Source organism: Gymnoscopelus braueri (assembly GCF_963280865.1).
Source record: "Gymnoscopelus braueri genome assembly, chromosome: 22".
NCBI classification, from domain to species: domain Eukaryota; kingdom Metazoa; phylum Chordata; class Actinopteri; order Myctophiformes; family Myctophidae; genus Gymnoscopelus; species Gymnoscopelus braueri.
This window is the reverse complement of record NC_137624.1, coordinates 25,205,738-25,229,054: the sequence shown is the minus strand read 5'-3', so window position 1 is coordinate 25,229,054 and position 23,317 is coordinate 25,205,738. Positions and strand designations below refer to the sequence as shown.

General features: G+C 40.3%; 1 protein-coding gene across 3 annotated transcripts in view; it reads left to right on the top strand.

Annotated features, from left to right (window-relative positions):
- The first annotated feature begins 1,301 nt into the window (after positions 1-1,301).
- Positions 1,302-23,317, top strand: part of fubp3 (far upstream element (FUSE) binding protein 3) — a 31,745-nt gene continuing 9,729 nt past the window's right edge. Inside the window, exons 1-12 of one of the 3 annotated variants that reach the window (XM_080419042.1) lie at positions 1,302-1,592; positions 8,260-8,332; positions 13,900-13,930; positions 14,701-14,750; positions 14,885-14,956; positions 16,203-16,260; positions 17,791-17,950; positions 19,175-19,273; positions 20,082-20,186; positions 20,660-20,762; positions 21,686-21,786; positions 23,045-23,177. In XM_080419042.1, the coding sequence (XP_080275168.1) occupies positions 1,461-1,592; positions 8,260-8,332; positions 13,900-13,930; positions 14,701-14,750; positions 14,885-14,956; positions 16,203-16,260; positions 17,791-17,950; positions 19,175-19,273; positions 20,082-20,186; positions 20,660-20,762; positions 21,686-21,786; positions 23,045-23,177 (1,117 nt within the window). In that variant the 5' untranslated portion in view covers positions 1,302-1,460. Of the gene's footprint in view, positions 1,593-8,259; positions 8,333-13,899; positions 13,931-14,700; positions 14,751-14,884; positions 14,957-16,202; positions 16,261-17,790; positions 17,951-19,174; positions 19,274-20,081; positions 20,187-20,641; positions 20,763-21,685; positions 21,787-23,044; positions 23,178-23,317 lie in introns of all 3 variants that reach the window. The other 2 variants (XM_080419043.1, XM_080419044.1) reach the window with 2 other exon arrangements.

Here is a 23,317-nt window from a genome sequence, read left to right as displayed (position 1 = left end):
ATCTGAGTAACTGCTTGAGTATATTGTACATAGGCATAAGGAATCAGTCATTTAGATCAGAAGAACAAAATGTAAAATATATATTTCCCACTCCATTTAATTGTATTGCTCATATCTGTCTGTGAACCTTGATTGCCGTTGTCAGACCACAAATTGGCAATTAATAAAAGTTTGATCATGTCCTGTGTGATCTTACCAAGGCAAATATCCATATGTAATCAGCATTCACTGTATACTGTCTGTAAGCTGGATATAACACACTGAGCATTGCATCCAATCTTTGACTACCAGGCACTCAATGAAATAAATAACGTTGGCCATTTGAACTGTTTCTAGCTCCATATATCACTTGGACCTGCAATCATTTTAGACTTTACTGGCTGGCTTTCCCTCATCGAGGTTTGGATACAATTTATGGAGCAGGAACTGTTTTGCATAATCAGTTTGGAAATTTGTAGCAATTTTACTCTCCTCTGCTTAGCTGCTGGCAATTTCCAGATGTGCAACAATAGATGTTTCCACATGTGCGGCAAGAGGGGAAATCCAATATTCCTCCATCTTCATATCTTCATGTCTGGCTGAGATTAGTTTCATTCTGACCAGATAGATTACAATTTTGGAACTTGGAACTACAAAATAGCAGAAGTCCATTTAGAAACATTACAGGGGCTCTCTATACTATGAGCTAAGTTATGCCTAATTTATTTTCCAATTTATAAAAAATATATTTCTTGAAGTTATATCTAGAAAGCCACTGAATGAAAATGGTGTTGGAGGAGAGTTAAGAAAAAAGATGACATTGATGCGTCTAAAACCTAGAATTTTTATAAACAACTAAACAAACATTATAAACAACTAAACGCACAGCACACACAGGCCAATTATGGAATTTTAAATATATATATATATATATATATATATATATATATATATATGTGTGTGTGTGTGTATATTTATATATATAATATATATGATATATAGACTTCTGATATATATATATATATATATATATATATATATATATATATATATATATATATATATATATATATATATATATTATATATATAAACACACACACACACACACACACACACACACACACACACACACACACACACACACACACATATATATATATATATATATATATATATATATATATAAATAATAATAATAATAATGTAATATTATTATAATCATCATCATTATAAAGCTCAGTGGTTCACAAAAACCACCACACTCATTTGAGCATGCGCTGTGACGATCAACTCGCGAGATCCTCTGGCTCGCGGAGCTAGGGGTCGGCACGTGTGTTGCTAGTTTTTTTTTTTTTCCTCCTCCTGAAGTGTGTGTATCTCTGGGCTCTGCGTGTGTGTGTGCGAGTGTGTAGTGTGTGTGTGTGTGCCGATCGAGGACTTCGCCGCTCGAGCTGCCTGCCTGCCTGCTGCTGCTGCTGGATGGCGATGATGGCGGAGCTGGTGCATCAGGGACCAGGACAGGCCTCGGTGTCGGTGTTGGCTCAGCCTGGTGGTGTCGGTGGAACCAGTAATAAGGATGACTTCGCAGACGCCATGCACCGGATCAGACAGGTAACATGAAGCAGGGAAACCCCGTAGTAATAATAATAATAATAAGGCTTTCAATCGGATGACATAAAAAAAATAAAAAAAAGCCAGACCCACTCTTTCCTTCCATGTGGCTTTTGGAAGTGCATTTTGTCCAGAACAGCCGTACCCCCCCCTGACCCCCCTCCGAAGTCCCCCCCACCTTGCTGAACACACTCCATAAGCCGTGTTTACAATTCGCCCGTACGACGGTGTCGCGCGTCAAAAATGGCAGATCTACAAGCTCGCGGGGCGTCGCTGACGCGATGCCCCGCGAGCTTGTAGATCTGCTATTTTAGTCTGCGCGAGCGACACCCTCCTCCGTACGACGGGGAGTTTAACTTGGCTAATACACCAGCAAGCTCCTCAGTGCTAGCAAAAAAAGCTACACAACACCAGCTCCCTACAACAACCAGTGTGTGTGTGTGTGTCTATAAATTAGAGTAATAAAACTACAATAACAACGAACAACACATGTCTGACGTGTCAAATAAACGTCTCGCCCCAACGTCGAAGCGAATGTAACTTTTTAATGATGAATAAAGCGACACGAGCAGCCCAAAGTGCAACCTGTTGTGAAGTTTCAGTTAGCCTATTAGCTCAGCACTACTACTAACACGAGCTCTGAGCATAATGCAGCCTAGCTGCTGTGATACTATAGTTCCCTAATGAAACCAATGGCTGTCATGTAGAAGTTGAGCTCTTAAACCACTTGCACTGTTTATTAACAACACGAGCAATAGAACAGTACTGTTTTTGTCACTGGAAACGTGTTATGTTTAAGAGATTTTGTTGGAAAGAAAAGCAGTGTCAGTGCTAGGTTAGCTTGTCACACACACACTCATCCTTAGGTCCCACTACTAGACGTTTAGCATGCATTAGCATGGTGTGGTTTGGGCGTACTGATCAAATGAGTTTATTAAGGATCACAATAACTTCGTTGGGCAGCTTTTAGTGGGATTAGTGAATTTGCTCACAAGTTGGCAAAATCGGAAGTAGCCCAATGTATGCCAACAGCCACCTGTTCAAATAAGCCCAGCCCTTGTTTAATACACTTGGGATTTACCCTTTTATACTTGCAAATAGTTGTAGAAGACATAATAAAAACACTACAACATATGTTTTCAGAAGAGTGGTTAACTGATATTCCTTCAAGTTGTTGCAACCTATAGGTATGTTGAGTTGTCACAATGTGTGTGTCACTGTCTTTCCAAAGTTGTTTGTTTCATAGTTGCACTAAATGTAAATGTGCCTGGGAAATGGGAGTTTACCTGGACACTGCTGCAGTTTCCACAGTGTCAGCCATAACTTTGCCCATAATGCCACTTAAGAACATTTTATGAAACCTCTTAAAAGTTGGACAGAATTCTCTTGCATTGAATAGACATTTAGTTACAGTTTGTTCCTTCAGAAACGCCCAGATAAGCAAAAGCACATCATGCCTGGGTTGTACTGGTGTCTACTGTCTATTTCATAATAGCGTTGAGGTCCCCCCTCCACACTCAGCTGTGTACTTCGCATTAGAGCTGGGACTGGGAACTTGTGGACTTGGTGGTACCAATGCTTCATCACACTAGTGTTTCTGGTTTTAGTCTCCCGGGTTGAAACAGTTGTTGTAGTCAGCTGTCCCTTCCCAGCATTGGGGTCCAACCATAAATAGACTAAACAAAGCATCAACTCATGTCTTATGTATTAGTCAAAGTTGTAGAATCTACTTTAATTCAGTGAGTTGATGCATGCATGGAATTATGTGTTTTGACGCTAGCACTGACACTTCACATATGCACTCCCAATACTTTAAGGTACTTTGCAGTATTTATTTGCCGGTGAGTTACACATCAATGCTAGAGAATTACACTTGATGTGTGCACCGACGATCAAATAAAAAACATAAGTTGGCCAATCAGTCTTTCCCCTAGTAGTTGTTAATCAATCAGAAGCCAAATATATGAGAAGCAGTTTGAAACTCGCAGAATCGGTAGAAAAGCCAGTAGCGAAAAGATAGAAAAATTAAATCAGCTTTGAAAAAAATATATAATACATATGCGGATGATTTAGTCCCTAAATGCCAAAATATTGCACAGTTGTTGTGATAATCTGTGGAAACAGAACTTGTTGTTACACCTCCGGCAATGCCACAGAGACCTGTATGAGGAATGCATGACACCTAAAACAAAATATAACTGCTCTGCAAGTTCATTCCCAGGCAAGTTAAGTTGATTGTTGTTGATACTTGTGACTGAGTGTGTTAACCTCACGGAGGCACAAATGTAATTATGTAGGTTAAGTAAGTAGGTCGAACTGGCTTATTGTCAGTATCGGCCAAGCAACGAGGGCCTCTATCCCCTTTACAATGTACTAGACCCTGGGAGATGGATTGCTGAGGTGAAGAGCCACACCTACTGCCAGCTCCCATTACTTACCATGTATCTTAGTTACCCAAGCCGTGCTACTCATACGACGAGTTGGCGGTGCCCAGGATCATCAAACTAAGAACCTTGCTATTCAAAGGCCGGCGCTTTACGGACTGATAGTCTGCGTACCTTAAGGCCAGTCCACACCAATGCAACTTACTCCGTGCAACAAAACCGTTTTTGCAACAAAAAACTTTAAAGACTGTTGCAGTGGTCTGGACTGACCAGTTGCAGACTGGTGCCATTTGGGGATATTGGTTGCAAGGAGTTGCATTGCTGTGGACTGGCCTTTAGTCGGTTAACCCCATCTGACAACAAACACAAAATAATTGGCCAAACAGTCGTACAATTCACCCCTACTGCTCTGCTATATTCCCTGTACAAGTGCAATATTATATAGAGCAAAGGGTATTTTTTGGAAAAGCGATAGCAGGAGCTTAAGGCTAATAACACTAACCAGTCTTATCTCACAGTAAACTTACCTATAGCAAACACAGTGAGACAAAAGCTACTGTAGTCTAACATCATCGAACACACCTGAAACTGACACATGTTGACATCCTCACAAAGAACAAAGAGAAGATACAAAATACACATACAAACAAGAACGGGGCACTCAGTGGGGCACATATCTCCACCACTAGGCATGACCTACTCAGGGCCATGTAAAAGTCAGAAAGTGACATGGGCAGGGATGATAATTTGGAGCCTGGCATCCACCCAAAAAGCATGCACATGGGCGGACATATGCACGTGAATGTAGTAAACATTGTGTGGGTAAAATGACTGGGGATGTCACTTCAGGAATTATTTATTATAATCTATAGGCCTAGGCATATACAGTATGTTGTGATAGATGCAATGTGAGCTGTTGCAATATTGCAAACATAAAGCTGTATGATAGCACTATTGTTCCAATAACAGTTCCAATAACAGAGATCAAAGTGTTACAGATTGGCAGAATTCATTCAAAAGTTTGACTTCATTAGACAACACATTGTTATTGCATGTAAAAATGTTACATTTTGTACATGCACACTGCACAGCACTATAAAATATAAGGTAACGTTGTTGACAGTTACAAAACGACGTTTTATAGGTGTGCAATAATGTGACACATTTACATGCATACACAAAATTGGGGGGGAAAAGTGTGTTTGTTCAGCTACTGTTGGTTGTATAGGGAAGTGTGTGACTGAAAGGCTGCCTAGGTGATGTAACAAAGCTTGAAGTTGGTAAAGCCTGTGTTTACCTAACAAAATACACATATATATATATATGGGCTCATCTGTTTTACAAATCTATAGTGCGCCTATCAGTGTTAGACCAATATAGGTGACCTGTTTTAATCTGTTTCAATTTATTATGGTTTTGATTACTAATCTACTAATCTGATACAGTGCCCCAAACTGTGAGCACTGGAGTCACACACTTAAGTAGGTCACCAATTCTGGTGTAACTTGCCACCAAGACAGTGAAGTCATCTGTGTTGTTTTAGCTCTGAGAGTGTGCCATTGTAACCAAGTGGACCCGAATTCGTGAACATTATAATAACAAGCACAATACACAGAGATCCACAATAAAATCCTCAGGAGTTAATTTAACTCAGATGCTGCGTTCAGACTTGTGGCGGCAAAAGATGTAATCGGCTACACTGTCGTTGCGGTGATGCTCAAGCCACACTGTAAATGAAAAGGGTAGGTTTTAACGGCACAGGGAACTGGTTAACGGCAAGAATTAGATTTTCTTCCAGAAAGCAGGAATTGTGGGGAGAGAAAAGGCAAGGGGAAATGGTGCAACACAAATATATTTGACGCTTCACTGCGTCATTGGAGTGCTGAAAAAAGTTATCACGTCACTTGGCGTCACGCACCGACAAGTGTCGGGCGTCAGTTTGTAGCTTAATGTTGCTGACTTCCATTGAAAATGACTTGTAGCCTTTTGCTTTTTGGCCACTAATGTGATCGCAGCTTGAGTGTACAAATAGATAGGGGAGAGAGAGAGGGGGAGAGAGAGAGAGAGAGAGAGAGAGTGAAATTGGGGAAGAAAGATGAAGCAATCTTAATAAACTTGACCAATGAGACCAACAGTACTTGACCACAACAATGTTGGTGTGAATAGAGTTGCAGGAAGTATATATTTTTTACATGTATGCAATATCAACTATGAGGCAATAGTAGCACAGCTTTAAGTGAAGGACGTAGCAATGAATTGTTATAGTGTAGATGCCAGACAAGACGGCTTGCTCCAGATTGGCTAGGCCTACTGCATACCATCGAGGACACATATCATATAGCCTGGATGTATGGTGTCTGAGAATAACATAGTTGTCATTGACAGATTGGAAAAATATTCAAGGTTTTGGAGATTACCCGCGGATACAGACACACACGAGCGATTTTATCAACCGTATGTGTGTCTGTGTGTCTGTCTCCTGCCCATCCTACCGGCCTGGTGGAGATAACAAATATGGCTAGCCGACCGTGACAAAAGTATTCGCGAGCTTGTGATGTAAACAAACAGTTTCATTGTTTGTGGCCAGTGGTTGCCTGGATGCAGATGGGGAGTGGGTTGTGTCAGTATTGCCAGGATACATGGATCGGCATGGCTGCAGAGGCAAAACTATGGATCTGGTCAAGGCATATAGGCCTATTTTGATCGGTAACCGCTATATTAAGCTTGTTAACGTTCTGAGCATTGTTCCACACCTCGCTCCTGACAGTTAGCTACAAGCATGTATGCAACTATATTGCATCCTATCATTTTGGGGGTCCTTGACATGAGAAAAGTTTGGGAACCACTGATATTATAATGATACAAAACTGTTAGGATTTAGAAAACATTTGTAGAATCCCCAGAATCAAAGATTTGAGTTACAAATGTTCGCTTTAAAAATATATATAATATTAAGATTTAAGATATAAGATCTGCACAAATGTTTTTCTACAAAATAGCAGATCTACAAGTTCGAAGCTTGTAGATCTGCTATTTTTGAATAACCCAAAGTATAAAATAATAGTTATAGCTGAAAATCTAAAATGACACAGTAGCCTATGCGTTCCCGGATTGAATGGGTTAATTGCATCCAAACGCGTGCTTTCAAACTGACACAGCTGAGTGAGCCACACCGTTTGCTGTGCAACAGCTATGGAAGTTGGGAAGGCAATTCCACATTAGTGGCAGCAAAAAAACAACAAATTTGTTTTTTGTAAAATGTGAATTGATTCAGAATCATAGAAATTGAGAATCTCGATTTTAACATGAATCACCCCCACCCCTAATCCACAACTTGCGACGGCTAGGTAGAAATGTGTTTACCATTTAACAGCGGTTAAAATGTTGAAAGTGCAGACGAATTGGATCGGCAAAGCTTGCATCAAAACTGATATAATACAGTGTTGTCTTGACATCAACCATAGACATAAGATGGCATGTTTTGGGTGATTTGATTGGGACATCCCTTCATTATATGTCTAACCGTTTTGCTTGACACAAATGACACATTTTCAACTGGAAAGGGTCACAAAAGGCATGTACACTGTTGATTGATCGATAACCAGACACCTTTTGCTGATGTGTAGTGTATTTGGGAATTGGGACCAAGCTCTCTTTTCTCTCTCTCTCTATCTATCTATATATATATATATATCATGGGGCACACGCACACAGGTCTCATTCCTGAGACTACTTTTGTCATTCCAAAAATCTTGGTTTAAGAAAACAAGACTGGGTCAAAGCATTACATAAAACATGATGGGTAGCATTCTTAAACAAAGTTTGTGAGGTAAAGGGCAAAATAACGTCATTGCGGAGCAAACAAACACATTGCCGAAGTTCGTTTCTGCAGTTCTTTTACCTCCTAAGATTTAGCCGAACATCACCGCGGGTGCAGAGACACCAATGCGAACATCAAAGCGCTCGTGATTCATAGTTTTATTTCTGCAATCTTCTGTCAGGGACAACAAACGCAACCAGATGGCAATTAATGAATAGAGGATGACAGCACACACTTAGTCCACTGTGTATGTCACCTGAAATGGTGAAATCTCAGAGACAAATTATGTTAAAGAATGTTGGAGGTTGGTGTAAACAAACAGTGGAGACCCAGTTGTCAAAATCATTGTTGAGGCACTGTATATACAGTTTGCTGAGTTGTAACAAAATTGTATCAAATGGGGGCCTGTGGCCTAATGCATATCAAACGGGTTGAGAATCACTGCTCCTCTCTCTGTCTCCAGGTGGTGATGGGTGACCAGATAGACAACTCCCTGTACAGCTATGGAGGACAGAAACATTCATTGGATGATGTTGGTAAGGATCCTCACAATTTCAGTCTGTAAACAATAACAGCATTGTCCTGAACATTCCACTATTGTGAACTTCCTATTTGTTCTTGCCATTGCCCGGGGTAATCACAAACTCTAGATCAGATCAATCAAACTACTCATTATTGTTATTGCTTTAATTTCATTTTATTTGTCAAGTGGTCCAGCTAACAGGACGCTGGCGAGGCTTTTTGTCTCGCCCCCTGGAGAAACAAAGGTATTGGACCGATTGTCGTGAAACTTTGCACGCACTCTCCCAGTAGGCCAAGGAAGATCTGCCGCCCCAAATTTTATAACGGGCCACTTCACGTTTTGGCCTGTAACTCTTGAACCCTAGGTCGTTAAATCAAAAACCAAAATATATATTTATGATTGTAATGTCTTCAACATTGACATTAAACATTGACGTTCGTGCATCTCTCGCTCTCTTGCTCTCTCACGCACACACACGCTTGCTTGCTTTCTCCCGCGCTTCAGCTTTCTTTCCCAGTGTTCGCACTGGACAGATGCGAGAGTGAGAGAGTCCCCAGTATATAGTGTAGATGTTATGTCTATTCTTCTTACTGATATGTTGAAACATATACTACTATGCAATGACTCATCATAATGTGGTTTAGAACAAGACAGTCGTTGCTGCTAACCTTTAAATCCAAAAGACATTTCAAGCCCTGTATGTATAAAGTCGGGTGACCAATGTAAGGAAAAACCTGAATAATTAAGGGGAGAAACATAAAGAATGCCACAGCTTCTACGCTGGTCTCGCATAGCCAGACGATCAGAGGTCTCCGCCTACTGATAGGTCTGGGGAAATCAGAATTTGAACAGTGGAGAAAACCAGGCCTAACAAATCTGCACCCACTGCTTTAAACAAACCATGATTCCGTGACAGTCTCGGTTTGCATTGGTTCTGCGCTGCTGTTCTATTTGTTTTATTTCCAAATTGTTTCCACCCAGTTTTAGGCTCCGTTATGCTGTGGGAGGCATTTTCCTGGCATGGTTTGGGTCCACTTGGGTCACTGCAAATTAATACAAAGTTATTGTGAGTGATCATCTCTATCCTACCGCTATCCTATCCTGTATGATGAAACGTTTGTAGTCCATCCTAATGGGTGTGGTCTCTTCTAGGATGACAATGCCTCAATCCACATAAAGGGCACGAGGGGTCACTGAATGTTTTGATGAGCATGAAAATGATGTGAATCATAGTCACCAGATCTCAGCCCAGTTGGCACAATTGAGATTTTGGACCGACGTGTTAGACAGCATTCTCCACTATCGTCATCAAACCACCCAGCAAAGGAATATCTTTTGTTAGAATGGTGTTCCATTCCCTCCAGGAGGGTTGTAGAGACTTGGTCAAAAGCTTCATACATTGGTTTACGGTATCCTAAATTTTGATTCAGACCACTCTGCCATTATTTAGTTATTACTTTATTTTACTTATACTACACACAGTGTGGAGTATTACGCAAAGTCAGTTTATGTGATAGGAAGTGGATATTCAGCCATCGTACAGCTTCGGTCAGATAAATGGCCAATGCATCTTTGTCCTCTGAGCTCTAAAATGACATTCAAATTTCGGTCTTAAAATTGGCAGATAATTTTGATTTATTTATATTTTATTATTATCATTATTTTGCATAGAGAATTATGCACATGCATGCTATGTCAGAACTGGTCACTACCGTTACATCTACAAGAGGTAGCTCCCAGCCGATGGTCAAGAACAAGCTTACAAAAGGTAATGTGAACTAATATTTATTATCTCCGCCAGGCCAGAATGGCTGGGGGCGGGGATTATGTTTTTGCTGCTGTGTGAGTCTGTCTGTCCAATGTCCATCTGTCTGTGGGCAGCTAATCTGGGACACAGCTGGACCGACCTGCATGACATTTTTTGCCAAGGAAGAACCACCGCCCCAATTTCTTTTCATCAGTATATGCAGTATGGGCTTATCGGTTGGATCGGCGGTCAATCTCTTGTTATTTCAAGAGCAGGATTATCTGCTCTCTGCTCGCCACAAAGTGAATTAAGTTGGGTCAGTCAGTACAGTGACAGATTTCTTGCCACCCATAGTAGGCCACCCAGGGAATAGTTCTAGCTCTCTTCTCCCACGTGCTGCACTGCTGAAGAACCACGATGAATTCCAGACACCACCATCGTAATAGATTCTCACTTGTTTAAGAAAGTCAACTGTGCTTGGTGGCACACCACCCAAGTTGTCTTCCCTTAGAAACGAGCCGTGTGTAGCAAGCGCAAGTGAAACGGGTTTGTGGTCTGAGAGGCAAAGTCCACTGTGAAGATAAACTGAGAGTGTGTGACTGCCACTGATATATTGAAATGTTGACGGTGAATTGCCAATTCAGTATATCTGGGTAGTTTGACTTTTCTGGCTAGGCTTACGTTTTATAACTGTAGGTTTTGCAGTATATTTCACCTTGTTTACCTGGGATAGAGCAATTGCGTTTGAATTTTTTAGGGTTTTTCTGATGTGTTGGATGCTCAGCTTATCTTTCCCTTAAATTAGTTTTTCATGTTGGCATCTTGTATTGCACAATCATGCAAAACTATTCAACATTACTGCAGTATTGCAGCTTTCCCATGAAGGAAGCCGTTTGAATGTCGTTGAAAAAGTCCTTGGTGTAGAACAATTTCTCTCCAAATGCATGCCTCTGTAATGTGAGGAACGACATAAGAAAACTGCTTATATGATGCTAATAAAGACTCATGATGTTACTCTAGCCTTCAACGTTATTAGCAAGGATTTTATAAGGCATGAAAGACATCTGATATTTACAAGAGTCGAAAGCAAACAATATAATGTGATTTCTTTTTTAGATTGTCAAATGTCTTATTTTAATGAATCAAATGTTACTTCAACTAGTCTGTATGGTAGAGTATGTTGATATAGTTAGTGCATCTGCAGTGGTTGGAGGTGGTCACTGGTCTCCCTACTCTTCCATTGAGAAATGTAGACCCTGATGTCGGGTAGGACTAGGACACCTACTAGAAGGCAAACAGTATTGCAGCACATCTCCCCAGGCCAAGCAGGTGTTGTACTCTCTAGTAGTAAACCCAGGTTCGATTCCCGGGTAGGACATCAACTTGTGAAACACCTCTGTTGTGAAGTGTAACAGTATGTGCTGTACTAGGGTAGTGTTTTTTAATGTTTACATTTAGAGGCATTTGAACTTTTTGAACTTGAAGATTCATTTCTTATTTGTTTTCATCTGCAATATGGTTTTAAGCATGGCTTCCATTTTTAAAATATATTTTAGTGCAGAATCGAACTAGAACCGATAGTTCATTCCGATATATGCATTACATTTATTTTGGGTGCTCATAAACTATTTAGGACAGTGTACCGTATTTAGATTTACCCTCATATTTTAGCAAAGGCTTTTATTTTCCTATTGAATAAGCTTGATAGTAAGCTGATGGTCTTCAATTGCAAGGGATTTGACATTACTGACTTCAGGTGACAACAGTGCTTGTTCTGATTCTGATGCCAATCTAGCTCATGAGAGCTCCTACTCAGCTAGATAGCTGGCTAAGCAAGCAGATCTGGTGCCAGCTCTAAGGCCCACTGCCCACAATGGCAAAATTACAACATCACTTTTTGCTATTCTAAAAATATAGTAAGTATCTGCTATTAGTCCATGAGCCAGAGCCCCAAAATTGAGCAATGATTATCGAAAGAGTGGGCAAAACCAAACTTATATTAAATTGTTCATAGGGTCAATACGAGTAAATAAATATATGTTCCACAGGAGCAGCTTTTTCATAGTTATCACACATTTTGTTATTTTCCCCATACGTACAGTACATGACAGGTGAAAAAATTATCAATGCCACAAAAACAAAAATAAATCCATGAAATCGAGGCTTCATGGGGTGTGTAATTGATAGAAAATAAGTAATTTTTTGGGTGAACTCCTCCTTTAAGTAAATGAATGCAATTTCCCCAAATCCTCTAAAATGGTAGAAACATTTATCACGGCAATATTGTTTGTTTGCTATCTTGGCACACTGGCTAACCAGCTCTCATTTGTAAATGTCAAAATAATTCTGTGCTCTACCACTCACTGTGAGAATGCTCTGATCCTACAAATGCGCTGTTCTCTTATATTGGGTGCCATGCCCGAGTACGACAGCCCATTTTTCCGTAGTACCATTGGTCTGACGGCAGCACACATTATAACTAACAAGACTAACCCTAACCTCACACTAACCTGACAGTTTTTGGACTATTGAAATTGGGACATACTGCAGGAATAATAAGCTGTCAGACTAATGGGCAGCCCCCCTTATCTCTGTATGCATAGCTTGATCAATTGTAGCGTAACTACTAGTTCGGTGTGTCCGTGTTTGCCGTTAGTCTGTTTTACTTCAATGTTTCACTATGTTAAATTATAGAAATTATACACTGCAAAGCTGTTCTCTGGGTAGCATTTTGCTAGTCTTGTGAGTTCAGGGCATTACAGAGTTTGTTAAACATTGACGAGCACTCCAATGACATAGGCTAAACCCAATGTTTTTCCAGCAGAAATGAAACGGTGCAAACGTCCATAACATTGATTGAACCTGATATTTATCAACAGAGATGTTGAGGTTGTTTGCAGCATATCCTTAAGTGACCCCTGGCCCTAGTGGACCCCCTGCTTGGTGCTACCAGTCAAAATTCAATTTTACTCCATCAACCACTGACCCAGCGGCTACCTTCTTTTTCCGAACAACCACAATCGAAACACACTCAAAAGCCTAATTTCCATACTGATGCAGACTCCCTGCCGTGGGTCAGATACTAGGACATACAGGATTTGCAGGACCATCTCCATCTGCTCCCAGCTCCTTTAGGCATGACTTATTATTTCCACCAGGCTGAAGGTTTGTGTGTGGTGTGTATGTCCGTGGCAAATCTCACAAACTACTAAAGGTCTTACATTGTCCATCTAAGATTTCATTTTTTCGCTCTGCTTCAACTTAAGGGATTCTCTGAACTATGCTCTAGATGGCTGTGTCTTTCTCCTACTCTCAGTGCTCTATTCTTGTACTGTCTCCTCCACTTCATATATTTTCCTCTTAAAAACTAGTGTCTGTAGACTTGTTCGGTATTTAGGAAAACACAGGACTTCTTAGTTAGCACAGCTCTGTGTGTGTGCGTGCGAGTGGAAAGTCAAAATACAAAGATGAATATACAAACTTAATAATATGAAAAAGATAAGTTATACTTCACAGAAAAAGAGATGAGAGGAACTAAAGAACCAGGCAGACAAACACAAAGAGATGAAACGGAGAGAGGTGGAGAAGGGGTCGATGTCGCATTGTCGCCATAGTCTGTGTCACACACTTGAAATACATGCACAACTCATCGCGAGCTGTCACTTTCTGTGCGAGGGAAGGGGAGAATCATACGTCCTCCACTGAGTTCCTTTCCAGTATTTTAGTCTGTTTTGCTACTTTTGATGAGGTAGAGAGGATTTATTGGCAATTGTTAATATCAGTTTATTACTTGCTTGATAACAGGTTTTCTCTTCTGTCGTCTCTCTCTGTAGGAAACCACATTGCTGGAATGGTACATCAAAGGTGAGATATGTAACTATATATGAGCATTTCTGTTGATGGGACACATGGGTATATGCTAATTTACATGGGTTATCGAAATTGATTCATGCACAGTAGACTGACTTCTAGCAATATATTTTGCTAGTATTTGTGAAGAGATGCATCGGACCCATACTACAGATATAGAATTGGTTTCAGAATTCAGAATTGATTGTATGCAAGGTTCTAAATGGTTTTGCTCCTGAAACTGACTCGCTGCCTATAACCAATCAGACCTCTCTGATCATTAGACACTTGTGTCTAATGAGCAGTCTAACTAACTGTACCTAGAGTAATATCTAAATATGCTGATCTGGTGTATTAAGTTACTTTGGTTTTATTCTGCAAAAACTGCCTGATGACCTGAGATCTACTGCAGCTGAGGCATCTTTTAAAAGCAGACTTAAGGCCTAGTACCTATTTTGTCCTTTGGTTATTTTGTGTGTGTGCATGTTTGGGGGCATTACTGTATCCCGTGTGAGTGTGGTTAGGGTTTATAGATGCTGTATTTTGTGAGTGTGTGTTGGTGAGGGGCAGAGAGGGACTGTTTATACATATTTATTGTGAAGCACGTCAAGTTTACTTGTATGAAATGTGCTTAAATAAAATGTAATTTACTTGGCCCCTTTATTTGACTCGGTACAACTTACAAACATGTTTTCTATGACAGAAACCTTTTTGTAGATGGATCTAGATTATCCACTCATCCTTGGTCAGCCAGGGGTTAATCATGACGTTCTGATCTCTTACAGGGTTCTTACCACAGAAGACTTCAAAGTGCCTGATAAGATGGTGGGATTCAGTAAGTAGTCCTTGAGCTCACCAAATTCTGTCCTGGTATTGACATTATTCTGCTTCATTTTTGGGTCACTGCTGGGGTTCCAATTTAAATTCACAGGGGCGTAAAACTGGCCTTTTTCTCTACCTTCCCCCTAGTCATTGGAAAAGGAGGAGAGCAGATCTCAAGAATTCAGTTGGAATCTGGTTGTAAGATCCAAATAGCTGCAGGTAAGATACACCTGTGGACAGCTTCCTGTTATCCCTGCTCTCTTTTTCCTACTTGGGTTTAGCTGTGTGGATTTACTGGTTATTACCAACACAAATATCCATTGTCAGTGGCCTATATAGAGACACATCAGCAAGGCCTTTTCGGATATTTGCCGGTATTCTAACCTGAGATTAGTTGAAGATGTTAGATTTCAGACCAAGTATCTCTGATATTCCAGAAGCCATGCTATTTCATTGTTATTTGCGGTCACTCATCAATTCCTAATTTTATAATAGCTATAGTGAGCCAGTCAGATTTATGAACCCCTGAAATAAATTATATTGGGCCCAACTTCTACCTTCTTAGATCATTAAAGGGGCACTTCGCTGATTTTGAACCCAAATCCCCTCTTCATGAAGTTGAAGACGTACTCAACATGACTATGCAGTGTTTCTTGTGTGTTTTTGTGTATTTTGAATTGGAATTCCCCCTTTCGCAATCCATGACGTATGAAAGGTGATCTCAGTCTTTTTCGGACTACACCGGACTTAGATCCCTTATCAGATAACGTCACACTGATAGCAGCCAGTATGTGAGTGCAGGCTGGCTGCAAAAGAACCTGACCGCTCATAAGGCACAATGGAAAAGAAGTCTCAGCACTCGCAATGTGAAAATGCATTCCATCAAACGTTCAGCTGCAGTTTTCCTGCAAGTGCAGAGGAAGAAGGCTTAGGATGTTGACTGATCTCTCCCTCTTGAAATGCTCCTTGGATTCTGTTTTGAATAAGCGATTCAAAAAAACGTTGTCCTCAAAACCCTGCCTCCAGTCGCTGTGATTAGCCTTGAGAGGCACAGAGGGCAGTCACTCTCCCGGCGTCTCGCTTGGGACCGCCTCGAATGAACCAAAACGGTTGTAAGCATTCTGGTAGTTGTAGTAATATGTTGTGGATAGCAATTCTGTCAACCCGACTCAAACGCACAAAGACTACATTCAAGGTGCCAATTTCAAATATTTATACTTTTTCAAACCACAAATAATACTAACTTTGAGTAATTGCAGCAGTGAAGTGCCCCTTTACGTGATGTACTGTATATCTGACAGGTTTCTTAATGCTTTTGATAGGAAAAATGGTGTCCAAATTACATGAATGTATGCGTGCATGTATTCATACATAGCCCGATGTGAATGCATGAAAGCAAACTCACTAGACTAGACTTTTTTGCTTGGTATGTAAATAAACTAACCTGGTCATTGTTATTACACAGACACCAGAGGAACGATAGACAGACCCTGCACTCTCACTGGAAGTCCAGAGAACATTGAGTAAGTCCCCAAACTCAGTGGGCCTCATTCACAAAATGTGCTTACGATCATATTTTATTTCCATAACCATAGTCTAATTTTCTTTGTCTTAGTTGAATTTGTTTGTTGGTACACACACAACTTATGCTTGCTCTGTGGCATGCCTCTGTGTCTGAAAACATACGTGAAGTCACATTGCCTTATTCTTATTCTTTTCAATTAAAATCAATTGCAGTACTGCCAAACCAAAAAACAAAATAGCTTTCAATGCCCAACATTTGTCAAATAATATAAGAATAAAAAAGAGACGTTTAACTATCTATTGCTCCTTTTTTGAAGTAATCACGTAACTGGGCTTATAGACATGATGACCATTTTAACATAATTATGTCCCTCAGCATGTTTGACGTTTCTACCAGTGTGGCCGAAATTGGGCAAAGTGGACCTGTGACGTTGCTGCTTAAACTTTGTAAAACTATCTTCTCAGTTACACATGAGTACAAACGTTTCATTTCAGTCTCACAAAAGTTTAGTTTTAAAATAGCATGTGCAAATCACTAACTTGTCAAAAACACCAGATATAGCCTTTAAGCTGACAAGGTTGTCAGTAGCTTGTAGATCTTTTTGATGACCAACACCGTCATACTAGTATGGAGTATAGTTAGGCTTGTTGCACACGACCCTTCGGTGCATGCTGTTTAACACCCTGTGTTTGATCAATGCAAATGATTTACACAGGCACGTGCATCCAATACACAATGGGATTCTTCATTAAATACACCCGTGTGCACACAAATACATACTCTCCCTTTACTTGGGAGCAGGGCTCCACTAAAATAGAGTAGAAATTTAAGAAGAGTTTTGTGAATGAGGCCCACTTTACTTTTCATTGACAAACTGAAAGGCTACTTTCAGCAGCAGTTATCATTTGCTGGGTACAATGCATAACATGCTCAATTTATACCTCCTACTTAATAGTGAAATTGTGTTTTCTCACAACCTCTAATCCAGGGGTCTTCAACCTTTTCAGGCCAGGGACCCCCAAACTGATGGGTAGATGGAGCAGGGACCCCCTACCTCGTAGGGTAGGGGGGGCTACCACATATATTGTATATTTATGTATACAATTGTGTTTTATATTGCCTGCTCCTATACGCACCAGCCCCAGTAGGTGTGCAAAATAAAAATTCTCTACAAAATATGTATAAACATACCATGTTATTGTGCATTGTGCCTCCATTTATCTGTTTGCTATGGATTCATGTTATGTTTAAAGACAATTTGACATTTGGGTTTTTATTTTATTTTATTTTTTTACTTTTTTTTTCAAACAAAAATATTGTTTAATCAAACAACAATTTCGCGGACCCCCTGCAGTACCTCCGTGGACCCCCTAGGGGTCGCGGACCCCCTGTTGAAGACCTCTGCTCTAATCAATCACTGAACACTTCTTTTAAATTCCACTGTGCGTCATGGTTAGGGTGTATAGCTATGATATTCCTTGGGTTGTAGAAAGATGACTCAAGTCTATTTCCCTTACTGGTTCTCCAGGAGAGCCAAGAGACTGTTAAAGGATATAGTGGAGCAGTGTCGGTATGGGCCAGGATTCCACAACGACATGGATGGCAGTTCCATGCAACAGATTCTTATCCCTGCCAATAAAGTGGGTCTTGTCATCGGCAAGGGAGGAGAAACCATCAAACAGCTGCAGGTATGATAAACTCTGGTTGCGCATTTTAAAAGTACAAATACTTTGGAGCCTTTTACTTTATTCTAACACAAAATGGTGTTTCCCTGAGAAACAAGTCCTGTGCAGCGAGAAAATGAAACGGGTTTGTGGTCTGAAGCAAAGTCCACTGTTGAAGATCACTAAAATGGCATGGCTCCATGGGTGTATTGAAATGTTGACACCACACATTGCTGGTTCAGCAGATCTGGATAGTTGGAATGCAGTCCTTTATGGCTATGACATTTTGCATTTGTAGGCTATCCAGTGTATTGGATCGGGTTTACCTGATCATGGCTCTGATTGTCAGATATGGCTCTGATTGTCAGATATTCTTTGGAACATATGACTTTACCTTATGTAAATGGTGAGGAAGGAAAATATTGGTTACCTCATCTTGAGGCCTATATACGGTAACACACATCACTCGATATCACTCTTCATACGCATCTCACATTTCATTATAAGGGACCGCAATGGAAATAAGCTTTCGGCTTTTTTGCATGATGGTGGTGTGTAAATGTGTGTATTTTTGTACATATGCATTGTCAATAAATATCTCAATAAAGAATAACCTGACCATCCACCTGAGCGACACTTGAAATTGTTGCCTACCAGGCTACATAATGTTTGTTCTAGTCTACCACTTGGCAAAGCAGTTGTGAAGCGTAGGTGGAACACTGATACTAATTTCTGCCAACAAATAATGGACACCTTGAGATATTTACAAACTAGTGCATATCTAGAAAGAAGGAAATTTCAGTTGCTCTTATATATAATTATATGGGAAATACTTAAAATGATAAAAGAGTTAACAACTGCTTAAAAGGCTGCAAACTGAGTTCATGACCCATGTAGTGTAGCTATTTGGACCCCAAGCTAGGGCTCGGCAATATATCAATATTGATATTGTGATTTGAGAGATAGTGTCTGGGGTCATTTTGGATATCGTGATATGGCATAAGTGTTCTTGGTTTTTTAAAGGCTGCATTACCATAAAGTAATTTCCTGACCTGACTTCTAGCTTTTCTGTCATTAGCCTTTACCCACTTAGTGATTTATAAGAATTATTACTCATGATTATTTATCATCAATCGTATTGTGTAAATGTGTTGTGAAAGCACCAATAGTCATCCCCACAATATCGATATCTGGAGAATTTGGTCAAAGATATTGTGATTGATTTTTGTCCATATTTTACACCTGCAGGAGAGAACAGGAGTACAAATGTTTATGATTCAAAGTGACCCGTTGCCCACTGGAGCAGACAAGCCCCTGAGAATCACCGGAGACCCCTACAAAGTGCAGGTCAGTCATGTTAAACTCGGTGAGTGCGAAATGTAATTTTACATATTTTATGCCGTCAGTGCTGCATGTGAAAACCTACTGTATGTCATTTGGGAGATTATCCCCTGGTCCAGTGGTTCTCAACATGGGTCCAAGCATCCTTGAGAGGGTTCCAGGTGGTACCTGGCTAGTTGGGAATCAAATGGGCCCTTGCGGGTCTCTAACTCCGGAACCCTTATGGGTCTATTTGGTTCCATTTGTACACTAGTCTCGTGTGGCCAGACTGTTGCCTCACACACTTTTCAAATGCTTCCGGTCATACAGTCTGGAGCTCTGCTCATGATCAAGCGATAAAGCGGATGTAATGCCTCCTCCCCACTCCGTCTTTACAGTTGTGCAAATTTATCCTATTATAAATCAAACTCATCTAAGCGTATAATATATATAGCTTGCTGCTTAGCAGAAATGGAAATAAAAAATGAAATGTAAAGATATTTTAAAATATATTTTCGTAAACAGAAATGACTAACAGATGCCAGCTTCCCCTAGCATTTGGAGATTGTGGAATAGTTGTCTGGCTACGCGAGACTATTTCTACACTGATGTTACTGTGTAGATTGAGGTCACAAAAAATATATATATATACCGGTATATATCAAATGGGGGGTCCCTGTCCTAAAGAATATCAAACCCCCCGTTTGTGTGGGGGGGTACATGAAATTAAAAAGCTTGATAATCACTGACCTAGCCCACAGCAGATCAGTGATTACTGTCCATTTGAGAATATGTTTTTAATTAAAAGATTTCCTGTTTTTCTATTGATTTCCAGCTAGCCCGGGAGTTGGTGGTGAAGCTCATTCGGGACAAAGAACAGACGGATTTTAGAGCTGGCAGAGGAGACTTTGTACCCAAAATGGGTGGAAGCACGTTGGATGTAAGGATCTTAATGTTTGTCTTTATGCAAAATGTATACTCCTTTGTACGATGGTGTCCCATGCTGGAAATAGCAGATCGGCTATTTTTGGCACGGGGCACTGTCATACAACAAAGTATAAATCACGTTTTACTTACTTTGTGCAGTTGTGCAAACAAGTTTAAAGTTTACAGTTAATTTAGGCAAAAGGACGCCAGGCATATTAAAAAACTGTCAATTAGACGAAAATAAATAAAAATGAACTAGCAGCTTTTAACAGTGTTGAAGATTACAGATCTCAGCATGATCTTGAGATATTAAGCCTTTCCTGGAATGTTTTCTAATAAAATATAATAATAATTATTATTATTATTATTATTATTACAACAACAACAATGATTATAATAAAGCAAGTTAAGTAATACAAAATAATTCTCCATCTAAAAAGTTACATTTCTTCCTAAATACCTCTGCAGTCTGTTCTCTCTGCCCAGGTGTCTGTGCCCAGATTTGCTGTGGGAATCATTATTGGCAGGAATGGAGAGATGATTAAGAAGATTCAAAATGATGCTGGTGTCAGGATCCAGTTCAGACAAGGTAAATAATACTGCCAGCAGTGATGGTGAAACAAAAAAGTCAGGACAGATGGATACAGTATCCGTAGTTTTTCAGTTCTCGACAACCGCTGGTCCGGCCGAATTCCCATTTCGGCACACGCCAAGTTTGAGGTCAAACGTTCGGACGGTGGCGGAGTTATTCCCACGACAAGTCACTGTTATACAAATAGACACACCCAGACAGACTCAGGTTTTGTGAATTTATAGATGTATAATCACATGGTACAGTAACAGTATATTGTTATATCAACCCCTTGAGGTGTGATATACAGTAACCACATGAACCCTAGCGTCCATATTCTAGGTAGCTAGGCAAACAGTCAAAGAACATATATCTACAAGCTCACAATGAGTTGTGAGCTTGTAGATTGGTTATTTTTGGAAAAGAAATATGGAAACAAGGAGTCTATAGGGTTTAAGTGATTAATTACAATATACTATGGGCTGGAGTGAGTGGTTGCTTTTATAAAACGGCTACCAAATATGACATGATGAAAATCATAGACATATCCCAGTTAAACTACTTTCGGTAATAATTTCATTACAAGATTAATTTCTACAAGAAAGTAGTCCCAGACACAAACAAGGCGGTTGTTATGCAATATTCATGTTTAGGATTTTTGCACATTTCTGCCTCCCAAATATTGTTAGCAAACTTTTAAACTAGCCATCGATATTGAGCAACTGCTCGGCCTATTTCTCACCTAAAATGTAATCGGAGGCTGTTTTTGTTGGATATTGTACAGTAGGTGAAATAGTAATTGTTTGCAGAACAGCAAAGACCGTAAAGTAGCAGCCGCTTGCCTTGTACTATACCTCTCGCCTGCTACAAAGGGCCATGTGCAATGTATCAACCAATCGGACGGCATGATTTGACCAACCTTTTTAAAAAATGTCTTCCAGATGATGGGGTCAGTACTGAGAGGATTGCCCAGGTGATAGGCCAGCCTGACCACTGCCAGCATGCAGTATGCCTCATCAATGAGCTGGTTCATACAGCACAGGTACTAAAACATAGTTATTTTATATACATTGTTGGCTGTGGTGAAATGTGAGTTTCAGTCTTTAACAAACTCCTGACTGTAGTCTACTAGTTAGGCTGTCAGTTAACATTAGCATTGTAATTGTTTGGCAATAACCAATAAATTACAAGCTTTATCATATTTCTTTTTTTATACTCCAGAGACATCACACAAATCATGGTCCGTTTTTTACTTTGATTTGCTGGTTAAATACATTTGCAACCAAAATGTACTTATATTTGTTCCTACACTAAATGTATGTGATTACCTTGTATGCGAGTACCTTGCTTATTGTAAGTCGCTCTAGATAAGCGCTTCTGCTAAATGCCTAAATTGTAGTTGTAAATCATCCTTGTCCGCTTCCACATCATTCTGAGGGTATCACAAACAATAGCACACCAACAGTCAAGATAATGAGGAACCGTCTTAAGATCATCTCCAGAGCAACAGTTTGTGATGTCATGAATGCTCGTTTTCTCATGGACTGTTACTGTATAATTGAAACTACTAGCTAGAACTGCCAAGGACCTGGGAAGTGGTCCTGGACAGTCGGGTGTCCTTCTAGGCACACATTGCAGCGATCGCTCACTCCTGTAGGTTTGCACTTTACAACGTCCAGAGGATCACAGTCAGACCCTTCCTCACCAAGGATTCTGCCTAGGCTGTAGATCCTGATCCAAGCGGCAAGCGTCAGTCATCTCCGAGCTTGACTACTGCACCTCCTTCCTTGCCAGTCTCCCAGCATGCTCTCTCAAACCCCTATAACTGATCCAGAAGGCTGCAGCACACCTGCAGCACACCAGGACAACTTTCCTGGTGTGCTGCACACCAGGACAACTTTCCAAAACTTTAACATCGCCCCCCTTTTGAGCTCCCTTCACTGGATTTCGGTTGCTGCCTGCATCCAATTCAAAACACTTGTGATGACCTACAAGGCGATCAAGGCCATAGCACTCCCCTTACTCTAGTCTAGTACATGATCCAACCATAATCTAACCCTAGTACACTATTACACTATTGGTTGGTTTGCAGGTTTGACAGCAGCAGAATTGTACGGCTGGCGTTAACGGACTAAATGCACTTTCTAGCTTTTTAAATATCATACTTAATCTTATTTCATTATGAAATAAAATACATTATTATAAAACAATAGGGGCAAGACTGCTTAACCCCACTGAAGGTCTCTGCAGGGTATCATGTATCTGCCAAGTGTTTTTTTACTAAGGATCCCTCTTTACAGGAGCGAGATGGTTTTGGTGGTCTGCTTGGACGCAGTAGAGGTCGCAGTGACACTAACATGGGAGGGCCTGGGGCAGTGCAAGAAGTGACGTATACCGTACCTGCTGACAAGTGTGGCCTAGTGATCGGAAAAGGTGAGGAAATATGTATTCAATTACGGTAAACTAGTTGAACTGGTTTGGTTTCACTAAATAACCTATTGGTGTTGTACCCACATTAACTTGGAACTTTTTCTGCTCCATCTGTGCAGTTGTCTTTGTTACTAGCTTGAATG